This window comes from Porcisia hertigi, chromosome 31, assembly GCF_017918235.1.
Source record: "Porcisia hertigi strain C119 chromosome 31, whole genome shotgun sequence".
In the NCBI taxonomy this organism is placed as follows: Eukaryota; Euglenozoa; class Kinetoplastea; order Trypanosomatida; family Trypanosomatidae; genus Porcisia; species Porcisia hertigi.
Genome location: NC_090590.1, coordinates 1,278,153 through 1,301,961, shown reverse-complemented (window position 1 = coordinate 1,301,961; position 23,809 = coordinate 1,278,153). Strand labels below are relative to the sequence as shown.

Below are 23,809 nucleotides of genomic sequence, written 5' to 3'. Positions count from 1 at the left end.
CTGTGTGTGTGTGTGTACATGTCTCCCAAGCACGCAGGGACGATAGAGCGGGGGTAACCGAAGGGAATCCAATCTGAGTATATATAAATATATATGTTTTCTCTCTCTCTGATATCCCTTCTCCCTCCCCATACCATCACCCGCACGCGCATTCCAAGACACACACGCACACACCGATACGGGCTTATACACACACATGCCTCCCTCTATTCGATACTTCTACTGGTGTTTATGTTTTTTTTTGCGCTCGTTCTTCCTTTGAGCTTCTTCTTCGGCTTCACTTTCCTTTCTCGTGTTGATGACAAAATTTTTTTCACGCAGGAGGGGGGGGGGAGTCGAGGAGCAGCACTCCTCCCTATGGTCAGAAAAAACGAGTACCCTATTCATATCTTTCTTCTGTTTTTCGCGTGTTGTGGAATGTGAAGGCCCCTCCCTCTTGCACATTTGTATTGGAGACCCCCCCCCTTTTTTTTCCTCTTTCCTCTCCCCGTGTTTGTGTCTTTTTGTACTTGAGTGATGGGAGGGGGGAGTAGAGGGGAAGGGGGGAAGGAGGTCGTGCTCCTCTCTCTCTTCTCTGGCCTTCTATTTGCCCTCTATTTCTTTATGGACTTTTTTTTGCTAATGTGAATCTTTGTTTTTTAGCTAGTGCTGTCGCTGTGCTCGTGTGGGGTCTGTGTTTGGGTGTCGCGCCCCCCCCCCCTCCCCCTCTTCTCCCCTCCCCCCTCTCTACCCCACCTCCGCATATCTCCCCCCTCGCTTGAGTGACACTAATTTGACTTTTATTGCCTCACTGGTGTCGTTCCCAACACGGATTTTGAAGTGATTTTTTTTTCTGTTGTTCCCTCCACCCCTCCCTTGTCTTGTACTGAGAGAATTACAGCCGTCTCTTCATTATTTCAAATTTCTCTCTTTGCGTTAACATTTTTTTTCCGGAGATGACATCCTCACCCCTTCGGTGTATGTACATAAATGTGTGTGTGTGTGTACACCTATGTTGTTGCACTCATACATGTATATATAAGTAAGCGCATCTATACCGATGCATGTTTGTGTGTAATCCAGCCTCAGTACGGCCTCTTATATGTTTTCTCTTTTTCTTCTTTTTTTTTTCCTTTTTTCTCCTTCGGTGATGTATGCACGATGCGTGTATTGTCTTCGCCCATCAAAAGCACAACGTCTCTCAGTCTGTGTGAGGCCTCCTAAATCAGTTTGACGTTATCAACTGTTCTACACAAGCACACGTTCATGGGAGACAGGGGAACTGGTGTGTCTGCACACCTCTAACAAGACAACCCCATGTGGCTTTTCTCTCGCACCACGTAACCACTACCTTATCTTCTCATCGCCTTGTGTCGACCACCTCCCTCCCCCCCCCCTCCCTCCATCCCCCGCGCCCGCCTGCCTGCCTGCCCTCTCCTTAAAAGGAGGATACACTGACGACCTCGCTGAGAAGTCAGATACGAGTACCGTTCCGCGGGTGCTGTCTGTACATAAAATCATGTATATATACATGTATACATATACATTATATATTATATATATACATTATATATTTATATATATATTTGTATTCACTAATTTAATCAGCTTTTTATTTATCATCTCATTTATTTTTGTGTGTGTGTGTGTGCCCCGTGTATGTGTGTTTAGGATCTGTGCTATGAAGGTGTATCTATCGCTCAAGTATTGGACGCCGCCTACTTGACTTTGTGGGCCCAAGGAGAGGGGAGGGCAGTGCAGACGTGTACGTATGCACCTTACGACATCAGTCGGCATGTGTGAGCTTCTCTCTTCGATTCTTTTTTTTGTTGTTGTTCCTCAACGCACGTTCAGGTGCCGTCTGTCTCTGCCCCCTCCTCTCCCTCTTGTATCGATATATATATACATACATACATACACACACGAATATTCATACGTACGCAACAGTGGCACTCGAACAGTTTCGAGGGGTGGGGCATCGAAGCAACATCTCTGCCTCACGGCTCGACATATTGAATTGAAAACAAAAAGAGCATCCAGATAGCGGAACACCATTTTTTTTGGTGGTTTCGACCGCACTGGCGGGGTACCTGAAAGGGAACCCCACACGCTTGTCCTCGTCGACTTCACTGGGGTACTCATGCACGACAGTTTTTGAAACCTCTAAGGCGCCTAACTTCTCCTTTACCCCTGAGCGAAGTCTTCTGATGCACTTCCTTCGGCCTCCCACGACCACCGCCTGCAAACGAGTAGTACATGACACGGACGCAAACCCCCATCATTGTCTCTTCTGGGTTGCCTTCATCTCACTAATTTCTCTCCTCGTCTTCTTCGCCTCAACTCTGCCCCCCCCCCCCACCCCCCACCCCACCCGCTCTTTCTCCCTCTCTCTTCCCAACCCACAACGCAGACACCCAAGACTACCATATGGCGCCCGTGTTATCCACTCCACAGCGACCGCCCCCACCCTCCTCACGCCTCCGTTCGACCCCATGACTTCCGCGTCCATTTTTCCCAAAGGAACGGGACTCCATGTGGAGGTGGGGGGAAGGAGGGAGGGAGGGGTACGGCTTCACATACGTACATCTCAGCTCTATCTGCACCCCCCCCCTATACGCCGGAAATACGATCCGACACATCGCCATCGCCCCACTTGGTGGCAAGAAGTACCTGTCGAGCATATCCACGCACTCAAATGCACAACAGCCACTCGCACAGGTGTCTGCTCTCGACTACGCAGACAGAAGCGGTACGTACACATGCCATGTACAAAACAACTCCCATAAGCGTGACATCAAAGCCACAGATTCATCCACGCCACAGGGACCATAAACAGAGGACGGTTTACCTCATGCCGCTAATCGAACAAGCGCCGCCGCAGGGAGCCATGGGCGTTGCACACGGCCCCAGTCAGCACTCTTAGCGGCCGCGGCTGCATAGGTGTGCCCGGCATGATGATGGTGATGCCGCTGATGATGACGAATGAGGTGGTCCGCCCTCCGTCGCCGTACGGCGAGGGCTACTACCTCGACGTGGCAAGCCCGTGGTGGCGTCGCTGCTGGCTGCACTAACCGCACGACCGCGGTGGGCACGGCGATGACGGCGCTGGTGTTTGTGCCGGTGGCGACTGGGCTACAGATGTCGATGGGGCTCTGCGCAACGTGTCTCCGGGTATCTAATAGCCTGTTTGCTGACACAACTGGTGGCGGCCGTGCGGTGACCGCGAGACGCGTAGTTGAGAGGTTTCCCTCACCGATGTTTGTTAGGCGTGCGTTAAAGACTTGGCTGCTCACGGGAAACACACTGTTTTCTCGTTGAAGGGTCGCAACAACACACACATCGGAGCGCTCTGCACGACTGATGCATTCACTGGGGCGTTTGCGACTTTATTTCCTGCGGATGGACACGTGTGCGTGTGTGTGTGTGTGTGCGTGTGTGTGCGTGTGTGTGTGTGTTTTGCGGCGGGCATTTGGCCGTGATAATGTGTGTATCGTTTTTGTTGTTTGGTTTGCTTCCATCACAACTTCACTGGATGAACGGAGAAGTGCAGTAAACCACGCCATATGATGTGTGTGTACATGTGATGTACATGTGTGTACATCAGCGTCCAGACCCCCAAATACACCATGACGTATTACTCGGGTGAATGTATAGAGAGAGAGTGAAGCGAAGCGAAAGCCCAACGGCTTTTTTTAGTCCCACACCCCACCCCCGCTGCTTCTTCCCTCCATGTTGTCGCCTCTCTCCTGGACTTTTTCCCACTAGATGCAGCGGTGATGCCAGTGGTGAGCCCAGAGAATAGTATCGACGAGTACTCCATCTGGCGAGCTTGGTACTGCATCAGGAAACGCGGTGTGAGATGCTTGCCTGCGTGCGTAGGTCGACGCCTCGTCCTGGGCATCATCGGCGGGGCCTCCCTGTCACTTCTCACTTCACTGCCCTGCTCCCCCTCCCCTCCATCCCACTCCTCTAAATTGATTTGGGGCTGCACCGATAGCACTCAATTTGGGATTGGTGGCACCACGCACATATTGAGGAGATGTGAATCTCTTTTTGTGTTCAACACCGACCCACACACCACACTACACTACACTCACCCCCTCCTCCTCCTTCTGCTCGGTAAACTCAGCACATCTTTTTTCCCCGTTTTTTCCCCCTGTCTTCTCTCTGGCTATCATGAATTCGTCCTCCTTCCCTCCCCTCCCCCCGTCCCCCCCCCCTTTCCCTTCCCCCACAACACGGCTTCGCTTCTTCATATCTGTAAGCGCGCGAGTGTGTTCACTTTACATGTGACCATCTCTACACACAACACCGGTAAATAAAGACCAATCCACATACACCGCCCTGTTTTGGTGTCTTACGTACACACCTCTCCACCACCCTCTCCGGGGGGCCTCTCAAACTTTTCGCTCCCGAAGCACGCTGACATCTCCGCAAAAAAAATCTCCCACGAGTGGACGCCACCCCGACCATCCGCTCTACAAATGTCCACGGAGACGACTGACACTCTGCCAGAGGAATCCGCACCTACGGCGCCGGCAATCGAAGGTGCCCGCGCTTCCCCTCAGAAGCCCAGAGTCTCCATTGCATCGGCTCTACGCCGCTTCATGTGTCGCAGCAAAATTATGGTTCCGTTTATGATGGAGCGTGCAGCCAAAGAGTTGGTCGCGCTGCCACCTCCAATTCATGTCTTCTACCGCGAGATGGAGGAGGCTCGGCGCCCACCAAACCAGAGCCCCCACCTCCTCGCTACCCACAGCGAGAATAAGCTGGAGGCCCAGAACTCTGACTCCTCTGCAGAGGCTGGCCGTGGGGGGAACGGCGATCCCAACCAATTACATTGCGACGTGTTCAACTTTAACTGGACTAGGAACGAGATAAATGCAATGCGCAGACAACAGCGTTGCCACCTGTACAAGCAGCGCCAGAGCCCTCATGCGCCGGTGCAAGTGATGATGAGTCAGCTGATGTCAAGAGTCCTGAGCGACACCGATGGGGCACATGTCGAAGAGTCGATTTCCACTTCGGCAGATGCTGCCGCGCCCACGGCGAAGCGCTGCGTGCTGGACGTCCTCGGCGGCCTTTGCACGCGTGGCATCCCGCAAGTGGAGTACATTAGGAGTGTCTTCCACTACCGCATGGGCGTTCTCCAGAAGTGCATCGATGCGATTCCTACCGGTGTGGTGGTCCCCGATGTCGTACAGGCCACCGTGAGGCTAGACGAGCTGTCGGACAAACGTTCTTCTGAAAACACCCCGATCCCTACAAAGACTGAAATTATCTCGAAAAGGGCGCTGTTATCCACTACAGCGCCGACGGTCACGTTCCCCCACCCTCGGAGGCCCTTCACCTATCAAGATCTTGCCCAGAACCCCCTCTTGTTAACCTCCGAGCAGCGCGCTGACCGCCGTGCTGCGCTGCTGCACAAACGTACGCTGTCCGAAGAAATCTACGGCCAGCCTGCCGCTTACCTCTAAGTGGGCGCACAAAAGAAAAAGCGAGAGGGAGACACACACACACACACACATGCGCATGCGCATGCACACGTGTTTTTTTTTTGCAAATATACGTACATATATATACATATATACATTATTATATATAATAAACTGCTCATACACACATGACCAAACCGCTCGGTGCATAAACTCTGCGCTGGCGCCTTGCGCATTGGATGCCCCCTTTAGTCCCCCTATCCTTTAAATTTCGAGTGTCGTCTAACCGATAGGGAAGAAGAGAGGGTGGGCTGGGGTGAGGGTGAATAAAACAAGAAGTGAAAGAGAAGTGTCTTGTTTTTTTTTTTTCAACGCATCCGCCCCATCCCCCCCCCTCCCTTCTCTTCCCTCTTGTTGCTATCTCCCCCAGCTGTGAAGCTGTATGAACCTCGCTTTGTGTGTTTGTGTATATGTTTTCTACTCTCCAAGGTGTGCACACACACACACCATGAATTCGTTAGAATATACACATATGTGTATCTATGTGTGTGTGCATACTAAAGTGAGCGAGTCTCCTTGAAAAGTGGAGCTCCGACAACGAAGGCCCCCTCACCTCCCCCACGACCACCACCCAGCCCCCCCCCCCCCCTTTTTTTTCTCCCCGTCCTCCTTCCTGAGATGCATTTCTGCTTTTATTTTTCTTTTTGCTTGATCGGCCTGTTTTTCATTCGATTGTTTTTTTCCCTTCCGACATGACGGATGTGACGAGATCGCTGGACGCTGGGGGATGCTGTTCTGCTGGTTGAGCGGAGACATTATCTCCATTCCTCTCTTTCTTCTCTCCTTTTGTTGTTGTTTATTTGTGATCGCCCACCCCCTCCAACTTTTATGTATATATTTTTTCTTGTGTGTGTGTGTGCTTATTTGTGTACACTTTGAAGACACGTCTCAGTGACCTCGCGGCCCCTCGTCTCTCGCCCGTTGTCTGAGCTGTTCGTCTCCCTCCTGAGTTGAGACTCCGCTCACCCCGTCTCCTCCATGTCACCACGCCAGGAAACAGGAAGGCTTAGGGAGGAGGGGGGAGGGTGCAGATAGCTCGGCACTCTTGCCCACACACAAACACAACGCATACGTGTATGGATTGTTCTTGTGCCAGAGGCACCCTGTTCCAGGCGGCGTGACCTCAGCGTGGGCGGCACGACAGCAAGCACACCTTCCGTAATGGTTTATCCAAATATACACTTCTACTGGTGACAGTCTCCACTCTTCCTCTCCACACGTTCCATATGTCTACCCTACCCCCGGCTCTCCACCGCACCCACACGGCGACGACGAGGAAAAGGAGGGTGCCCACGCCACCACACACGCACACCGATGAGCTGCGGGGCAAAACGGGGGAGGGAGGGAAGGGAATTGCGAAAAAGGCGCCGACGGGACATATGAGAGGAGTGTGCACAAAAACACACGCACACACAAAACCCGCAATAGTCTTTCATTCTCCCCACCTCACCCCACCCCACCCCCTCCTTCCTTCCTCTCCGCTTCTCTCGCCGACTCCCGAATCGGTGTATCCCAACGATGGCTGACGTCTTCTACAAAAATAAAACGATGAAAACACAAATGAGCATTCGTGACGCCTCTCGTCAGACTGTCTATCAACATGGCCATTCCACCATACAACATGTGATGCGAGCTCAACCCCCCTTTTCATCCCTCCCCTTCCGCCGCCGCCGCCGCCGCCGCAGATCGCCGGTGCGCTGTGGGGATGAGATCGATGTGAGGTGCATTCAATTCCCGCTAACACTCTGCTCATCATGGGGATAGTGCAGACGTCTTCACTGCCGAAGATCGCTCCGATGCGACGCTGACCAGTGTCGAACTGTCGACGCCAGCGGCGATGCATCGCACTCACTCCCGCACGCCATGAGTGTACGTCACGCTGAGACCGCAAAAAGGGGATCCGCATGATCAGGGGAACAGAGACTACTTAGCTCAACCACGGAACGAGTACACGGTCCCTGATGCCACGCTGAAGTAACCCCTGTCGTCATGTGGTCCCCATAACCTTGGAGAAGTGGCTTGCCGAAGGGCGAGGTCGTCCTTGGTTTCTCCCTCCCTTCCTCCCTCAATCCACTTTTCTGTGGCCCGGCACCGGGCGTTGTACCTCTAAACGAAAATGTTAATAACGCGCAAACATACGACGTGTGCGTCGACCTGAGCCGTTGTAGTGCGACCTCAGTCGTACGTTCATCATCACCCTCGCGGTTGCTTCTGCGGCAAGCATCCGCTTTATTGTGTTTACTCACTCTCTCTCTCTCTCTCTCTCTCTGTGTGTGCGTGTTTCCTCCACTCCTCCCCGACCCCACTCCCTTTGACTTCTCTCCATTGCCCTCCGCGCCGTCCCCGAAAATCCTCTGTCTGTGTCTGTGTGTGTCTGTGTGTGTGTGGATGATTGGGTGAGTATGCGCATGCCCGCGTGGCTCCCCCCCTTTTTTCCTCACGTGTTGGCCGACTCCCCCCTCCCCCCGTCTCTTCTGCACTCCCCCCTGAACTCGGCGTGGTTTCACACCCACACCCTTTTTTCTCGCTTTTTTTTTTGATTATCCTCAGCCATCCAAACCCCTTCCTTCCTCCCTCCGCCCTGCCCTGCTCTGCCCACACACACACACACACACACACGCATCTCTGCCCCATCGCCCGAAACCATGCCGTCGCAGGTGCATGTTGACCCGAATCTTCGCGACACCAGCGATGCCTCCGAAACGAGCAGCAGCGAAGTGGACATGATCGCTGTCATGACCGAGATGACCGTCGCAGAGCGCCGCCGCGTGTACGCGCTGCAGGGTCTTCTGAAGGACTACTACGAGGTGCGCCGGCAACTGCGTGCTGAGATTTCGGCGCTGACGAACGAATACGCCGCGAAGAACCAAAAGCTCTTCGATGCTCGCCGGGAAATCGTAACGGGTGCACGCGACATCACGGCAGAAGAAATGCAGCGCATTGGCTGTACGGCGGCTCCTACAGGCTCGGAAAATCTGGAAAGCGCTGCGCCGGCCAAGAAAAGCGTGAAGATTGTCGATCCCGTGGACACGAAGCAGAAAAGTGCGCTGGAGGCGGCGGCAGCGAGCCCGTCTGGTGGGATTCCAGCGTTTTGGCTAACAGCGATGAGCAACTCCGAGGCGGTAAGCAGCACAATCATGGAGAAAGACCGCGATGCTCTCATGCACCTCACCGACATCGAGCGCGGGTTTGTCGAGGGTGATCCAGAGAAGGGTGACCGCCTTGTCTTCCACTTCTCTCCCAACGAGTATTTCACAAATGCCACGCTCACCAAAGAGTACCACACCGAGTACGACGAGGATCACGGAGAGCCGCGCATCACTGACGTGATTGGCTGCGACATCAAGTGGAAGTCTTCCAAGAAGAACCTGACGGTGACGGTCAAGCAGAAGAAGCAGCGCAATAAGAAGACTGGCCAGATGCGTGTCGTGGAGCGCGAAGAGCCTTGCGGGTCCTTCTTCAACTTCTTTTCTCCGCCAAACCCGGACGAAGACGACGAGGACGAAGACGACGACGACGACTTCCTCGAGCAGGAGATGGAGATGGACGTCGAAGTCGGGACGGCGCTCACAGAGATGGTGGTGCCTCGTGCCATCTTCCACTACACTGGCGAGGCTGTGGTGGAGACCGGAAAGGAGCTCCGCGAACAGTTTGGCTTTGGAAACGAAGATGATGAGGAGAGTGACGACGACGACGAGGGTGACGACGACGACGACGACGATGACGACGACGAGGATGAGGCGACGGGTGGGGCATCGAACTTCCGAAACATTGTTCGCCAGCGCGGTGGCGGTATTGCGTCCGGTGGCCGTGGTGGTGCTACGGGTCAGCAGCCCCCGAAACAAGAGTGCAAGCAGCAATAGAGAATCGACAGAGACAACACGGTGATCAGCTTTTCCCTTCTACGTCCACACCCATGAAGCCCCCTTTCTTTTTTCTAAAAAAAAGGTGTGATCTCGTAAAACAAAGGAAAAAATGGGGGTTTAAATAATAAGCGGGTTTGTTGTCTCAAAGACGTAGCCTCGGTAACGTGACGATCTTGCCTGTCGTGTCCCCCCCCCTCTCTCTCTCCCCATCCCCCCCCTCTTCCCATGATGCAGCAAACATTCTTTTATGTGTGTGGGGGGAAAGTGCCGCCGTTTATTGAATACCAGCCCATAACGCAACGGGTGCTCAAATAATATGAATATATACATGTATACATATATATATATATATTTGTATGTGTAAGTGTGTGTCTGTGTGAGTGTGTGTGTGTGTGTGTGTGTGCCTTATCACCACCACCACCCTATCTTTCCCTAATCAACCCAGTCACTACTCTGTGCACTCTGCCTCTTCTCTCCCTGCTTCGAATATCCGTCTCACGCTTGCAAGTAGAGTGTTCCTTGGGGTTCGTCACACTCCCAGCAATATATACACAAACGCACGGCTCTATGAGAGCGACCTCCGTGCTTGTAAGGCGAGCATCGCATCAAGACTCACATCCCTGGTGGTGCATACCGACCTCACGCCTCTTCCCTAACTGCTCCTCCGCACCATGCTCAGCCCCTCGATGTGTGCATGCTCCCGCACCTACTCTGAAGGCGTGCATGTCGACTCTCTGCCCGCGTCGCCACTTCAGCAGTGACAATGGCGACCTCCCCTCTCCCACAACTGCTGGGGCAGCGGCCACGAACAGCACTGCGACGTATGAAGAGGAGGATGACGATTTGAAAGTGGACATCTACCGTTCTCGGGTGTCCCCGGAAGAGGCAGAGCGCAAAGCGAAAACGGATCTCTTCCTGTGCCTCCTGCTCACCCTCCCTCGCGATCAAGATTGGAAAGATATGCTGGCTGCGGCCTTCCGCGCCGGCACGTGGAAGCCCCACCACCTTGATGCAGTGCTGCGCGGTGTGCAGCTCAACAAATACAATGCACCGAATGACTGCGCACTGAGCTGTTCGGGCAACCATGCCGCCTCCCTGTCTCCCTCGCGCTCAGCGGCACTTCGAGATTCCATCGCGGATGTCGCCAAGAACGCCCCCACATCCTCGACGGCATCTACACGTTTGCAACGTGCCAGGGATATTTTAGTTTTTTGTGCCGAAGAGGGCGGCGTGTATGCCGCGCCTGCTGGGAGCTCTCTCGTCGATGTCTCTGCAGCGCCGTCGTCACAAGGCGCGGAACAAAAAGGAAGGCGCTCTCACGACTTTGCGCCATCACCAGCAGCCGCCCACCGCCTGCTTGTTCTCCTCCTCCAAGCTGCCCAACGAGGGGCCGACGCGACATCATCATCAGAGTCGAATGCCACATCTCAGCCCGTCGCATCCTTCCACGATGTGTGGAACTTCTTGGCCTGGATGGAGCTACATGGATACCACATACTCTCCGGCGCTGTGCTTGATGCTCTTGAAGCGGTGATAGATGAAGGAGGTATTCAGGTCCGCTCTGGAGCTGCGGTGGAATCGAGAAGAGCGGCCGGTCCATCATCATCATCATCATCTGCAGCGTCACCGCCTGTACCTCATCAGTACGCAATGATGTCTCAGCGCGTACACCGGCTGGATTATCTTCGCGTGGAGCGTGCCCTGTTATGTGAGTCTATGAAGAATGCTGAACAGGTGACTGATGGTGTTGCGCCAGGCACTGGACCTCTTCGAAGAGAGAAAAGAGGACCAGACCTTCCGCGAACTGCCCCTGTGGATACCGAGTAGCGCTCTGATGTTATACTTATGAAGTTGGGGGGGAGAGGGAGGGGAGGGGAGGGGGTGGAAGAAAATCATCTGCGTGCAAAGCGAGCCCAAACAAAAAATGTTAGGCCCTCCTCCCCCTCCTCCCTTCCTCTTCCCTCTTGCTTGGAATATATTTTTGGCTAGTCTGTAGGAGAAAAGATATGCACCACAACCAGACTGGATAGAAGACCTCGTATTTTTTTTCCGGTTTGCACAGTGAGGCCGACTCTCGTCGTCTCCAGTATAATTTTCAAGGTGAGTGCAATAGTCCAGTACCGGCCCCATTCAGTCTTTTGCAGACATTGCAAGAGGCTCGCTCTTTCCCTGTTCGCCACTTTTAAACGAATTTCTTTTTGATCTGACAACATCTCCACCACTGCCCACTCTTTCTCACCACCCACGCACACACACCTCACACACGCGTACAACATAGTTTCTATTTTTCATCTCCTCCGACCACCACCCACACACGCGCACACACACACACCGCCGCTTTTTTTCACGTGTTGCGAGAAAATCAAAGGTCCAAGGCCCCCTCCCTCCTCGCTTCAGCGAAGGGACTCCCCCCCCCCTCACCCACACCGCCACCGTACTGTCAAGAAGGCCACACGCCTCTGATTTCCCTCAGCATCTCCTTTTTCAGGGCCTTTTGTGTGTGCGTGTGTGTGTGTGTGTGTGTCTGTTGCTTCTCCACCCACCCCATCCCGCTACCTCAAAACTCTCCGAGTCTATTCGTCCAGGAATACTCTGTGCTCCTCTCTCTTTTTTTTTACGCTGCGGACCCTGTGCCGTCAAACTAAATAAAAAGAAGAAATTGAAGACAAGAACCACAAAATCACAGCTGTCTGACTCTCTGTACATCTACTGTCTTGTTTTTTTTTGACACATTTATTAGTCAGGTCTTCATCACATCTCTTTTTTCCCCACTCCCTCCTCCACCCTCCACCCAAAGAAAAGATCGTGTATCTCTCTTTGTGCTGGTGTGGGTCCCTCCGCTCTTCTCGCCTCAGTGGCGGTTTATTTTTTTTTTTGGCCTCGCGTTGGTTTTGTGCGTGCGCGTGTGAGCTCATCCGTCATTGTGTGTGCCCCCTCCCCCCCCCCCCTTCATCGGTGGGTGGGTGAGTAATGGTGACTGTGTGAAAACCAATAGAAGGAGATACAACTTGCTTTTTCTTCTTTTTTTCCTGAGTAGAACGCACTCCCTCCTTCCCCTCCCTCCCTCCCACCCACAGCTTTTCGATTCTTTGTTGCTCTTTTTTTTTTCATCACCATCAATTTACTGCTGATTTCTGTCGAACTCTCTTTCCCCGCCCCACCCCACCTCTCGGTGAAAGGCACGCGTTCAGTCGGTGTGTGTGTGTGTGTGTGTGGATTATAGTTTTACTTCATGTTTTTTTTGACGGTATAATATCGCCTGACCCTCAATTCGCGTGGGCGGAGAGAGACACACACACGCACAAACGGTGTGTTCCAGCCAACACAACAAAAGTGGAGACCGGGCGCGAACACACCGACTTGAAGTACACGAGATTCCCATACGCAGTCAGAGGACCTCAGCCGGTAGGTCCAGCAGCTCACATGGCCTCACCTCTAACGGCCATCATCGGTGTAAGTATCGTCCTTGGCATATTTGGGTTACTTGTCCTCACCCTTGTCCTTACTAGTTTCTGCGCTGACAATGAACGTTCAAGAACGGAAAGCCGTGAGACCCGGCAGCGTGTGGAACAGATGCGACGGAGGCACCAACAGGAACAGCGGCAGTGGCGCCAACGGCGATTTCGCGATGTCGCTCTGCTGCTCATCGAACGCGGTGAGGCGCTAGAAGGAGTTCCGGTTGCCTTTCAGCTGCCAAACCAACCGGAGGTCAGCGCCAGACGAAACCTCCGCCGCCGCCGTTCCAATGGCATACGGCTGCGGGAGTCCGAGATGCAACTCGAAGACGGGGCGGATAGTGGTCTTGGTGATGCAGAAGCACTGAGGATTTCCCGTCTGACGCTTGAGGAGCTTCTCGCGGACGGGCGACCCAGGGATGCAGACCCGGGACCGGATGTAATGCAAATGCTGCTTGATGGACATGAAATCCGGCGCCACCCAACCAGCGAAGACGACGACAGCGACCATCACCTCGACGGTGATGAAGCAACGACAGTGAATGCGGCGCGCCTCCTGAACCAGCAGGACAATGGCACTGGCAGAAACGCTCCTACAGCGGTAAACACCGGGATCGGGCATGCTGTGACTGCGCCTCTGAACAACCAGCAACCCCCTGTGACCCGCGAGATCACGGTTTTGCACGAACTCCACCGTGAGAAGCGACGTAAGTATCGCAAGCCTGCGGAAGAAGTGTACGGTGAGGGGGCCGAATACGTCCAGAACCCTGCAAACGACAGCTTCCGCCAAGTAGACAAGGGGCCAGAAAGTCCCACCACGCCGTCGCGGCTGTGGCGCCTGATTTCTCCTTTCACATCATTTATTCTAAATCGGTCTTTTGCCGACAACAAATCCGCCTTCGAGGTCGTCTCTCGTCAGGAATCCAGGGTTCCTCAAGGAAACGACGTGAACACGTTGAGATCGCCCTTCGAAACAGCTCGGGGGGACCGCCCCTCCAGGGGTGCTCCCTTCTGAAAAGCCGGCCGGCGAAGCGCAAGACAGGCGTTTGCCAACGGAGTCTTCGTCCCGCTTCGACGTCAACCCCTCGAAGACACGCGAACTAAAACAAATCTACGATTTGTGTGTGTGTGTGTGTGTGTGTGCGTGCATGCGTGTGCAGTGATCATACTGTTTTGGCGATCTCACAGGATAGCCTGCAGCAGCAGTTGGGTGTCATTCATCAAAGAGGCTCTTAACCTCCACACAAACGGCCCCCCTCCCCCATCCATGAGGGCTTTCTCGTTCACGCTGACCCCAGCACCACCCTTCTCGGTCATCCCTGGCTGCAGCAGTTGCAACCTGCGTGGCCAGTGTGTTGTCCATTGGCGCAGGTGGCCTCCACCACCCCGCCCTCACACCCGTCACCCCTTCCCAAGTCAGGACCACAACGTCTCGGGGAGGAGAAGGGGGGTGCTATGTAGAGAGTGAAGATCAGCGAGAGCGCTCACCTGGACGAAATCGAGTGTGCCTTTTTATGGGCAAGGGGATGGTCCGTGATCCCACCACGCAGCAAAATAAACCCCCCAACCCCACCCCCCCCCCTCCCTTCCCTCTGCTGTTTTTTTTCACCACCGGGAGCTCATGGAGTGGAGCCTGTTTGGGACTTCTCTTGTCGTTCTGCTCGCATTGCGCTGTACTTTGGGTGTTGTTCATGTTTTGTTTTTGTTCCTCTTTTGGACTTTATCTTCTACGATTGGTTGTTCTCCCTTTCTGGGGTGCCCTCCTTTCCCCCTCCCCCTTCTCCGCCCTCAGCGCATCCCCGCTCCCCTACCAACTTGGGGGCCATTTCGGGCCTTTCACTGTGGATTCTGCAAAGCCTTCACGGTCTTCGCCCCCCTCCCTCCCGGTGAGGTGGAGGGGGTAAGGGGGGGGGGGAGGGCGGAAGGAAGGAAGGAGGGGGAAAAACAGAAAAATCACCAGCGTCCCGCTGGCCAGACAAATCCCCCATGAACTCCTGCCCCTCTTTTGTTCGTTTGTTTGTTCCTACTCGCGAACGTCATTTCGGTCAAGTCAGAACGCATAAGACTGTCACGACTAGTGCAGATGAACACTCAAGAGGGTGCTGGGAGAAAAGCAGCCAAGTTGTTGAAGAGAGAGAAGAAGAGAGGCGGTTTAGCGCTGGTTCTCTTTTTTTTTGCCCTACCCCTTTCCCTTTCCACACCCCGCGTCAACAAACCACCACCATCATCATCTGCGCTAGCGGTGATCCCTCTTACTTACCTTGGCCCTCTCGACGCCGCGATGCTGAGTATGCGCGCACTTGCACACGTAAGCGCCACGACTTGTGTCAGCATGAGTCGTGTTATCTTGCCTCTTTTTGTTGCTCTCTTTTTATTGCGGGTCTTCTTGACATGTTTAACGGCGCGCAATCGCCTGCCTGCCTGTCTGTGGTGGCACGACCAGGAGGGAACGAAGCTCACGTGCTCTGAGCCACAGAAATACTCTTCCTGAACTTCTTCACAGGCGCGTATCTAACCAGCTATACTCCCGCGTGTTGCGCGTTCCCCTCTCCCCTCCCCCCCCCCCACACACACACACGCACTTTATCTGGCTATAGCGAGCTCTTCCTTCACTTGTCTATTCAGTTTTTCCAGGGTGTTGCACGAGGAGAGGGGGGGAGGCGTGTACCCGTGCGGAGGACTTATACGTGTAAATAAAAGACATTGTTTTTTTTTTTCGTTTGTGCGTAATAACGAAGTTTTATGTGTGTGTGTGTGTGTGTGTGTGCGTGTGTGTGTGGTGTGTATGTGGTGTATATATTTATATATATTAGTCTCCGTCATGATACTTGTATAAAACTGACTGCTTCCCCGCCCCGTGGACCTACTCAAGTGATTGCCATCCTGTTGTTGCTATTATAGTTTTCCTCCTCCCTCACCCTCAGCTATTTCATTATTATTATTACTGTCATCTATTCTCCCGCTGTATAGCTCTCTTTTTCTCTGATATCATCTCCGCGGCGGATATAGACCAAGTCTCGAATTCTCCTCCCTCTCTTCTCACCCCTCCCTTCGGTTGGCCATCATCTTTTCTCGTGTACTTTTGCAGGGCCTCCTGTATATATATATATATACATCAACACCCCCTGTCGTCGTCGTTGTTTTTTCATGCCTAGCATCGTCAGTCTGTGACGCGCAAGACATCGAGTGTATGGTCTCATACACCCCATCGTTCACCCGTCTCTGCTTCACCTCGGGCTACATCCAAGTTGTGTTGGACAAATTCTCTCTCTGCCGTCTAACCGGGTCATGCGTCTTGGAGACCTCTCTTGTCCATTTCCCCTGTACCTTCCTCGAGTGCGTGCTGAACAATCGGCATAGCAGAAAGACTCAGGGCGCGCCGCATGTCTTTAGTTCCCAAGCTGTCCTCGCACTGAGTTCTCACACCATGGACGGAATCGGCCGCGTTTGTCCTTCAGATGTGACGGGGGGGGGGGGATTCTCCAGTGCACATCGCGAATGAACTCAAGAAGGAGGAAGAAGAAGAAGTCGGTGACACTTTGCCCGATGGCCTGCAGAGACGATTTTGCAAGGGATTTTGTGTGCTTTTTGGGTGTTTTCTCAAGTGTGGGTTTTCCCCGCTCCCTCCCCCTCCCCCTCCCCCCCCCTCGCTCTTGCAGAATGTTGGCACGCACCCGTACGCATCCCTTCAAAAAAGTAACACTTACGGACTAAAACCGACAGACACGATAATGCTTCCCCCCGCCACACGCACTGTTTTGTGGTTCGATGCCCCTGTCTCATCTCAACCCCGCCCCATCCCACTCTCTTCGCCTCGTGCTGGACCACGCGCCCTGCCGTGCGTCGTCCCTCACCCACCCACCTCCCGTCTGTCCACCACTCTAGTCTCTTGACCTCCCTCTGTTCTCTCCACCTGCGACTCTCTCGCTCGCCTCGTGTTCATTCCATTTTGTTTTTGATTATTTGTTCACTCCCTCTGTCTGTGTGCGTGCGTGTGTGATGCGCTCGTCCAGCTCATCTCTTCATGAACACAACACACGCACGCACAATCCACATCGACAAAAGCTCTCACGATGGGCTTCGGCACGGAATTCACTGAAGAAGAGTTCGCGGAGCTTAAAAAGATCGACAGTATCTATGATAGACTACTTCCCAAGCGCAGCCCCGAGAGCAAAAACACGGCGAAAACCTCCTTCACAAATGGCTCAGATTACAACGATCGATCGCTTCTCCGAGATTTTTTTGTTGCATCGGCTGGCTCTCCATCAGTAGCACGCATGGGACCGAACACGCCAGGGATCGCGGCTAAGTGGAAGATGATGCTGCACGAGATTAACGGTGAGGTGGTGGTGCGGGGTAGTCAGAGCATCCGCAGCACGCGGGCTGTCACCAACCGTATTCTTTATTGGTCAACCATCTTTCAGCAAGCAGATCGCGCAGCGGCGGTGATAAGTCTCGGCCACGATGGCGGACGTGCCTTGGCGCGAGAGTGGATGCGCGGCATCGTCATTTACTTCCAGGAGCGCATGGACAAGTTGTTTGCCCATCTTAACATCTCTGCACAGGAAGACACGTGTGTACAAAAGCTTAAGTTGCAGGGAGCGGACGGAGTCGACGTAGTGTCGCAATGTATCGAAGCAGCTCGCACCGTCATTTCCCCAGTGTTGACCACAAGTCCCTACTTCATTGGCATCATTCGATGCTGCAGGGAGATGGTACTTGCCCTGAAGGTGATTCAGGAGCTTCTCTTTCACATTTCATTGCACACACGCCTCATACTACCCTCAACCGCCACAAAAACATCGGAGGGTCAGCGTAACTCTATCTCTACCCTGACGCTCAATGAAGACCTCCTCCAGCTGCTTCGGACCCCATTGTGGCTCTTTCGACTCATTCTGCTGTTTCTCGGTGCGCTGGATATCCAGCAGTCCCCAAAACGAGGATCTGCCATCAGCGATCTGCACCTCGACCACTCAATTCACTGGATTGCCTATCTCGTGACCGAGGTGGAAGCAAAGAGAGAGAGCACTACGCCAGCCAACCTGGAGGTGCGCGCAACCCTCGACGCACTCGTTCTCGGGCACATCAAGAACGCCTGCCTCTCACGCTTCCCCCCAAGCAAAACAGTAGAGCTTCTAGACCAAAAGCAAGATGTACTGGAGGAGTTGGCCGTGTCTGACGCCCCCGGCAGCCTTATTACGCGCTGCGGCCCAGTCTTGAAGCAGCTTTTGGTCGACTACCCCACGTTCATGGAATCCACCGCAAAGTTTGCCGAGCGCAACGAGATGAGCGATTTGGGTACATCTCTCATGCTGGTGCAGCTCTTCTGTTGGGACATAAACACCTCACCGGAGTGGACAGCACCAACCAAGCGACCGATGTCCTATCATGTTCCAAAGTTAGCCGAACCCTTCCCACACGGATCCACAGTACTGAACGCGTTGGTGCGCAAGGCGCTGCATCCACTCTTCTTCGCACTCTTCGCAAAGGCCCGATGCCCCTCTAAAAATGATGATGACTGCGGTGGCAATGGAGCTAAAATGGAAACCGCCGGAGCAGAGCCCAGCCACGCGCACAGTGCAAGTGATCAGGGTACCCCACTCTTTCTTTCCCCGTTCGAGCAGAGGGTCGCCGCTACGCTGCTCGCCCTGGCGACGTGGCTGCGAAGCCTCTCCTTTCCGGTGGGACCCCGTATGCCGAAGTGGGCGTCTCTAGATGTGGGCGATCAAGTTATGCGTGAGTTCCACCTTGGCCAAGATGGCTTCAAGGGCGTGGTGAGCGACGTCTTACACGACGTGATCGCCGCTGCTCTGGCTCAGGTGGAGAAGGAGCTCCGTCGCAGCAGCGATACCGGGACGGCGGCTACCGCTTTTGAGACGGATGAGTCCGCGTCCGAATTGGGTGCGGCTGTGTTGCGGTACGTGCTCCGCGTCGAGCGTATCTGGAACGCTCTAACGGATCACACGATTGAGCTGCATTTGTCTGCCATGGACGATGTTGTAGCGGTGGGCGCAAAGACACTGCCTGTGGTCTCTACAGAATCGATCTTTGACGTCGCAGCCGACGAGGGTGTCACGACCGCCTGCGGCCGCTACAACACTGGCCTCTACGAAGACTGTAAATACCTCTTCTATGACGTCGTGCAAAACGTGATGCGTGTAAGGTGGCCAAAGCGGTACGCAGATTTGCTGACCGACCCCCTGCTGCACAGCGTGCATCTGTACTTGCTCCGAGCCGAGAGAGCAACCCGTTGGGGTGGTAGACTGCGACCCGTTGCCCCCAGCGGGACGCCGGGGCGACTGGTTCGTCTGAACAGACCTAAGCTGCCCACAGAGGAGGCGTCAGGGGATCCTGCGCCCCACACCGCCAGTGTAGGCATTGCAGCTACGCCGGCCTCTCGATCGCCCGCCGGCGCGGCGGTACAGGATGCTGTGATTCTCGTGACCAAGGAAGATCTTCACAGTGCACTACGCCTGGTGCGGTGCATCAAGAACCGCGACAACTTTGTCCACTGCTACATCATCACGGTGCGGGAGCGCCTTCTGACTCGACCTGGCCCCGATATCACTTCCGATACGGAGTTGCAGGACAACAAAAAGCGTCACGAGCAAGAGGCAGAGCAGTTCCTCACCACGTGGCTCGGCGACGTATCCCTGCTCAAGCCCGTCCGCGATATCCATAGGAGCTACTCTACCCAAACCGTTCTCTTCACGCCAACCCCAGAGAGTTCGGCGGCGGCGGCGGCGGCGGCCGAGGCACCGACCCAGGGAATAAAATTGACGACGACCATCCTTGACTGGCGTCTGTGGGGCGAAAAGGAAACAAAACCCACCACAACCCTCGGCCAAGCAGATGAGAGAGACGCTGACCCTGCTGCTCCTCGAACATCTGCAGCGGAGCTGCTCTCTGAGGCCAGACAAGCACTTACCATGGGCACTTCGGCAACGGCAACGCTTCCCTTTCCCATTGATGCTCTTACGCACCTTGAGAAAGTGGAGCACGCGTACAACGAGAATCACTTGAACCGCACGCTGCGGTGGGACTGGGACGACCATGCGTACACGAGCTTTACCCTCCAGTACCCCAAAGAGGGTGGCCGCTTGACAACCATTCACGGCCCCCTCCTTCTGCAGAGACTCTTCCTCGCAGTTGCCGCGTATGGCCGAACTGGAGTGGCGATGGAGACACTGGCAAAGCGCGCCGGCATGGATGAGCGGCGCATCGCTGCAGCGCTGAAGCCATGCCTAGACCGAGACAGACTTTTGGTTCGCATCAGCGGTGAAAGCGATGGTGCGAATGCTGCGGGGTTGCGCGGGGGAAAACGCATTGCCCTCAACTACGACTACATTCGTCCACCCAATTGCCCGCGTAGTGAATTTACGTACTGGCCCAACGCCGAGCGGCGACGCGTGACCGCTGGCACCGCGGAGCACGACTCCACCATAAAAAAGCGTCGGAACATGATCAAGACCTCCATCATGCAGGTCATGAAGCACGCGCAGCGCATCAAGCACGACGATCTATTCGAGACAGTGCGCGTGAAGAATGCGAAAGTGTTTGATGTAACGATGCGTCACCTCAAGCAAGAGATCGAAGCGCTGATCGGGCAGGACTTCATGGCGCGCTCAGACATTAACGGGGACGAATACGTGTTCCGAGCCTAATGTGTGGTGGAGGGAGGGAAGCACAGTGCGGTGGAGGTGAACTCGTATCGCATGTTTTATAAAGAAATGGGCATGTCGAAAGGAGAAGACGAGGAATAAAAACACCCGCAGTGAGTGATGGATGTCCCCCCACACACACACACACACACACACACTGGGGGGAAGAGGGGGGGTTCATTCTACAAACTTCTTCCTCCCTCTCCTTGGCCTGACAAATGTGAAGATGTGTTCCGCTGTGCTCCTTCGCTGCATCGCTCTTTGTGCTTTTTTTTGTCCCCCCCCCCCCCCCAATTTCTCTCTCCCTGTGTATTCTGCCGACCGTTTTACCGCCCTCGCTGTGCCCTGCTATTGCTGTTACCGCAGGCTCGTCCACACAACGATGATGGAGGAGGGGTACTGGTCGTTCGCATATCCGGCATCTGTTTTATTGCTTCTCTTGCAGCCTTCATCCCACTAGGCTAGTGTTGCGTGTGTCGCCATGTTTTTTATTTCTCTATTGGGGGAAAAGGGGGGAGCCCAAGGCGCCGTCTATGCATCGAGAACCAAAATGCTGCCTTACGCACTTCCCCCAAAGGTATGAACACCCCTTTGCGAGGGCACGCCACAAATGCTGCTTCTCCTGCATGGCTCGAGATTTGTCGTCTGATGCGCCCCCAGTGTTCTCAAACCATGTGACCGCAGCAGGCTCGTCTGCATACCTGCGCGTGATGACGCATCCGGGGCACATACGCTGCAACACCCTGTCCAACTTTTCCTCCGCCTTTTGGTGGCATCATCTCTTCTCGCCATGGTGAAAACTACGCATGTTCGACCATATGCGCGCCTCGCCTCGACACCACTGTTATGCCATAGACTCGCCGCCCCCATCCTCACACCACATAGAGGTGGCACTCTTTTCTTCTCCGCTCACAGCACACGGGGCATTTACAAGGACCGCGCGCCCGCAAAAATTCTCACTCGCTTGCCTCCCCCTGTCTTTCTGGAAAGCGACCTCTTTTGGCACTTTGGTGACAAATAGAAGTCCGCACGTCCTCATGAAGAGCCTGCCCTCCCCAAGGGTGCTGAAGACTTCTCCGTTGCGAGGCCGCCGCCGCCGCCTCGTAGCGACTACGCGGCCACCGCCGCCAAACCCATGCGCTAGCAGCACCGCGTCAACCACCTCATCCCTATCAGCACCTTTACAAACACACGCCCCTCCGTCAGCTGCTGCCACCAACCACCCGAACACAACGAAAGCCGGGTCGGCTTTACTTGAAGAGGTCTGCCCAGCACAGTCTTCTCTTGGCGCCCCGTCTCGCCGCATGGGGCCCCCACATGCCCTGGCAGCGGGGGGGCGCGCACAGCTGGAAACCTCCGCGCTTCTGCGCGACATCAACAGAAGACGATCCGCAATGCCTCATTCGTCTGACAAGGAAAATGCACCGGCCCCAAGCCCCGTCGTATTGCCAAGCGCCCCCCCCTCCCCAGGCAGCCCACCTTCGCCGGATGCCGCGCGAAAAGGAAACCTCGCCCCTCTGGGTGGCACCCCCTCTCCGCCTCTGAGCTCGGTCGCTTTGGCAGATCCATGCGCCCTCTACGACCTGCATCACGCCCTCCAACACCGACTTGTCGAGGACTTGGGGTGGTCACTCCACTGGTACCTCGACACCGAAACGGAAGCCAAGAAGCTGATGCTGACCAGGGGGCTGGGGAAAAAGGCCAAGCAACTTCCCCATGCAGGGAATGGCGGGGCGGCCACTGACGCAGGGACAGGGAAAGTCAAAGACGCAGTGGAGACGGGCAGGAAGTCAGAGTCTATCACGGCGAATCCTCCTGCGATCCGGGCGGCGGACCAGCAGAGCGGCTCTACACCAAAAAGTGCTCAGGAAAGCAGCGCCCCCTCTCCCACAAGCCCGCCCCACAGAGACCACAACACCCTTGAGCATCACCACGCTCTCGACGTCAATGAGGGAAATCTCCCCTTCGCAACACAGGAGTCCCGGTTCGGTGTCGTCACCGACCGCTTCGACTGTTACATTTGTCATGATCTCTACGTGGGGACCCGCCCTCCTGCGTCGCAAATCCGCATCTCGAGACTTAGCCGGGACCCTTTCGAATATCGACTCGCGTCGCTGCAGCGGTGGTTGCGCAAACGCAGTGCTGAGTCCGCCAGAAACGCGCTTCTTGCATCATGTCTGTCACAGGAAACGCAGCGCTACCTGGCCTACCTCGGCTTGGCGGACTGTTGGACATCCCTCTTTGTCACGGCGGGACTGCCAGCAATCACCCCAGTGGTGCCCACTAGCCCTCGCGCATCTCCATGCAAGACGTCTCCGTTCTTTCCCAAGACGCTAAGTGCGGTAGCAGCACGCTCGGACCGCGTGCCGCTGAGCTTCTACGCCGTGCCAGCGTTGTGCCGGTGGAGTTGTATACCGCCGTCCCGCCGCGACAAGATTCTGCGCGAGAGCGCGACACACCCTTTTCCGCTGTCGAAGGCGTTCCCGCAAGATAACAAACGCGCGTCACCGCCGCAGCATCTGAGAGTTAGTGACGCACGTGAGGCGCAGGCTGCGACACCGGACGTGTCACACTCGCCGCCCCCGCTGACCTTCTTCACTATTCAGGAGATGTCGCCCCTACCAGCACGGCGACGCTCATCTAACCGCCCCGACCATATCTCGTCTCTCAGTGCATCGTGTGCCTGTGACGTGTACCTCATCGCATCCGCAGGAGCTGGTTCCGGACATGGTGCGCAGACAGGGGACACGGTCGCCTCGGTATGGGGCTACGTGAAAAGGCGAGATAGCGACAGTCAAAACTTGGCCCCGTGCCCCAAGTCTCTTTCTGGAGAACTCTTCTACATCGCCAGCAGCGTCGAGAACTACCTTCGACTGGGCTTGGCGCTTGGGTGGGTGTATGGGTGGCAGATGTGCTTCTCCTCGGTCGGGCCACCAAAGAACTCTGTACACTGGCTTCGCTTCATGAACAGCTCCGCCTACAGCGCAGCCCTGGCAGCAAGCAACGATACGACACCGTAAAGCTGCGATTGCGACCGTGCGGTGCCACGCCCCCTAATCCACGATCGACAACTTGTTCAGCGTCTTTTGCCGTCTTCCTGATTGGGGGGGTGGGGTGGCGAGTGACGAAAAAAAAAACGAGGTGAAATGGCCAGCCCAAGGCCTCACCGGAGGGCAAAAGCAGCACACCCACATTCTATTAAAGCGTTATTCGTACACATGTGATCTGCACATTTGGTGCGCCCGATAGCTGCACGACAGATGTGCCGCCTACACCTACAGCTGGTCTGTTTGTTTCTTCGCTCGAACTGGCGCCGCCGTGTCCCTACTGCCCTGAGGCGTCCCCCATGCCGC

At 55.0% G+C, this 23,809-nt stretch overlaps 6 protein-coding genes across 6 annotated transcripts; all 6 read left to right on the top strand.

Moving 5' to 3' along the window:
* Positions 1-4,463: 4,463 nt before the first annotated feature.
* JKF63_03903 (uncharacterized protein) lies at positions 4,464-5,456 on the top strand (the record flags this gene model as incomplete). The annotated part of the gene is made up of 1 exon (XM_067899900.1): positions 4,464-5,456. The coding sequence occupies one exon, from the start codon at positions 4,464-4,466 to the stop codon at positions 5,454-5,456; it is 993 nt and encodes a 330-aa protein (XP_067755106.1).
* A 2,663-nt stretch (positions 5,457-8,119) lies between these two features.
* JKF63_03902 (uncharacterized protein) lies at positions 8,120-9,337 on the top strand (the record flags this gene model as incomplete). Its single annotated transcript, XM_067899899.1, has 1 exon — positions 8,120-9,337. The coding sequence occupies one exon, from the start codon at positions 8,120-8,122 to the stop codon at positions 9,335-9,337; it is 1,218 nt and encodes a 405-aa protein (XP_067755105.1).
* Positions 9,338-9,907: 570 nt separating this feature from the next.
* Positions 9,908-11,167, top strand: JKF63_03901 (uncharacterized protein; the record flags this gene model as incomplete). Its single annotated transcript, XM_067899898.1, has 1 exon — positions 9,908-11,167. The coding sequence occupies one exon, from the start codon at positions 9,908-9,910 to the stop codon at positions 11,165-11,167; it is 1,260 nt and encodes a 419-aa protein (XP_067755104.1).
* Positions 11,168-12,763: 1,596 nt separating this feature from the next.
* On the top strand, positions 12,764-13,810 carry JKF63_03900 (uncharacterized protein; the record flags this gene model as incomplete). The annotated part of the gene is made up of 1 exon (XM_067899897.1): positions 12,764-13,810. The coding sequence occupies one exon, from the start codon at positions 12,764-12,766 to the stop codon at positions 13,808-13,810; it is 1,047 nt and encodes a 348-aa protein (XP_067755103.1).
* A 3,058-nt stretch (positions 13,811-16,868) lies between these two features.
* Positions 16,869-20,459, top strand: JKF63_03899 (uncharacterized protein; the record flags this gene model as incomplete). The annotated part of the gene is made up of 1 exon (XM_067899896.1): positions 16,869-20,459. One exon carries the CDS (start codon positions 16,869-16,871, stop codon positions 20,457-20,459), a length of 3,591 nt encoding a protein of 1,196 aa, XP_067755102.1.
* A 1,391-nt stretch (positions 20,460-21,850) lies between these two features.
* Positions 21,851-23,476, top strand: JKF63_03898 (uncharacterized protein; the record flags this gene model as incomplete). Its single annotated transcript, XM_067899895.1, has 1 exon — positions 21,851-23,476. The coding sequence occupies one exon, from the start codon at positions 21,851-21,853 to the stop codon at positions 23,474-23,476; it is 1,626 nt and encodes a 541-aa protein (XP_067755101.1).
* Positions 23,477-23,809: the final 333 nt, after the last annotated feature.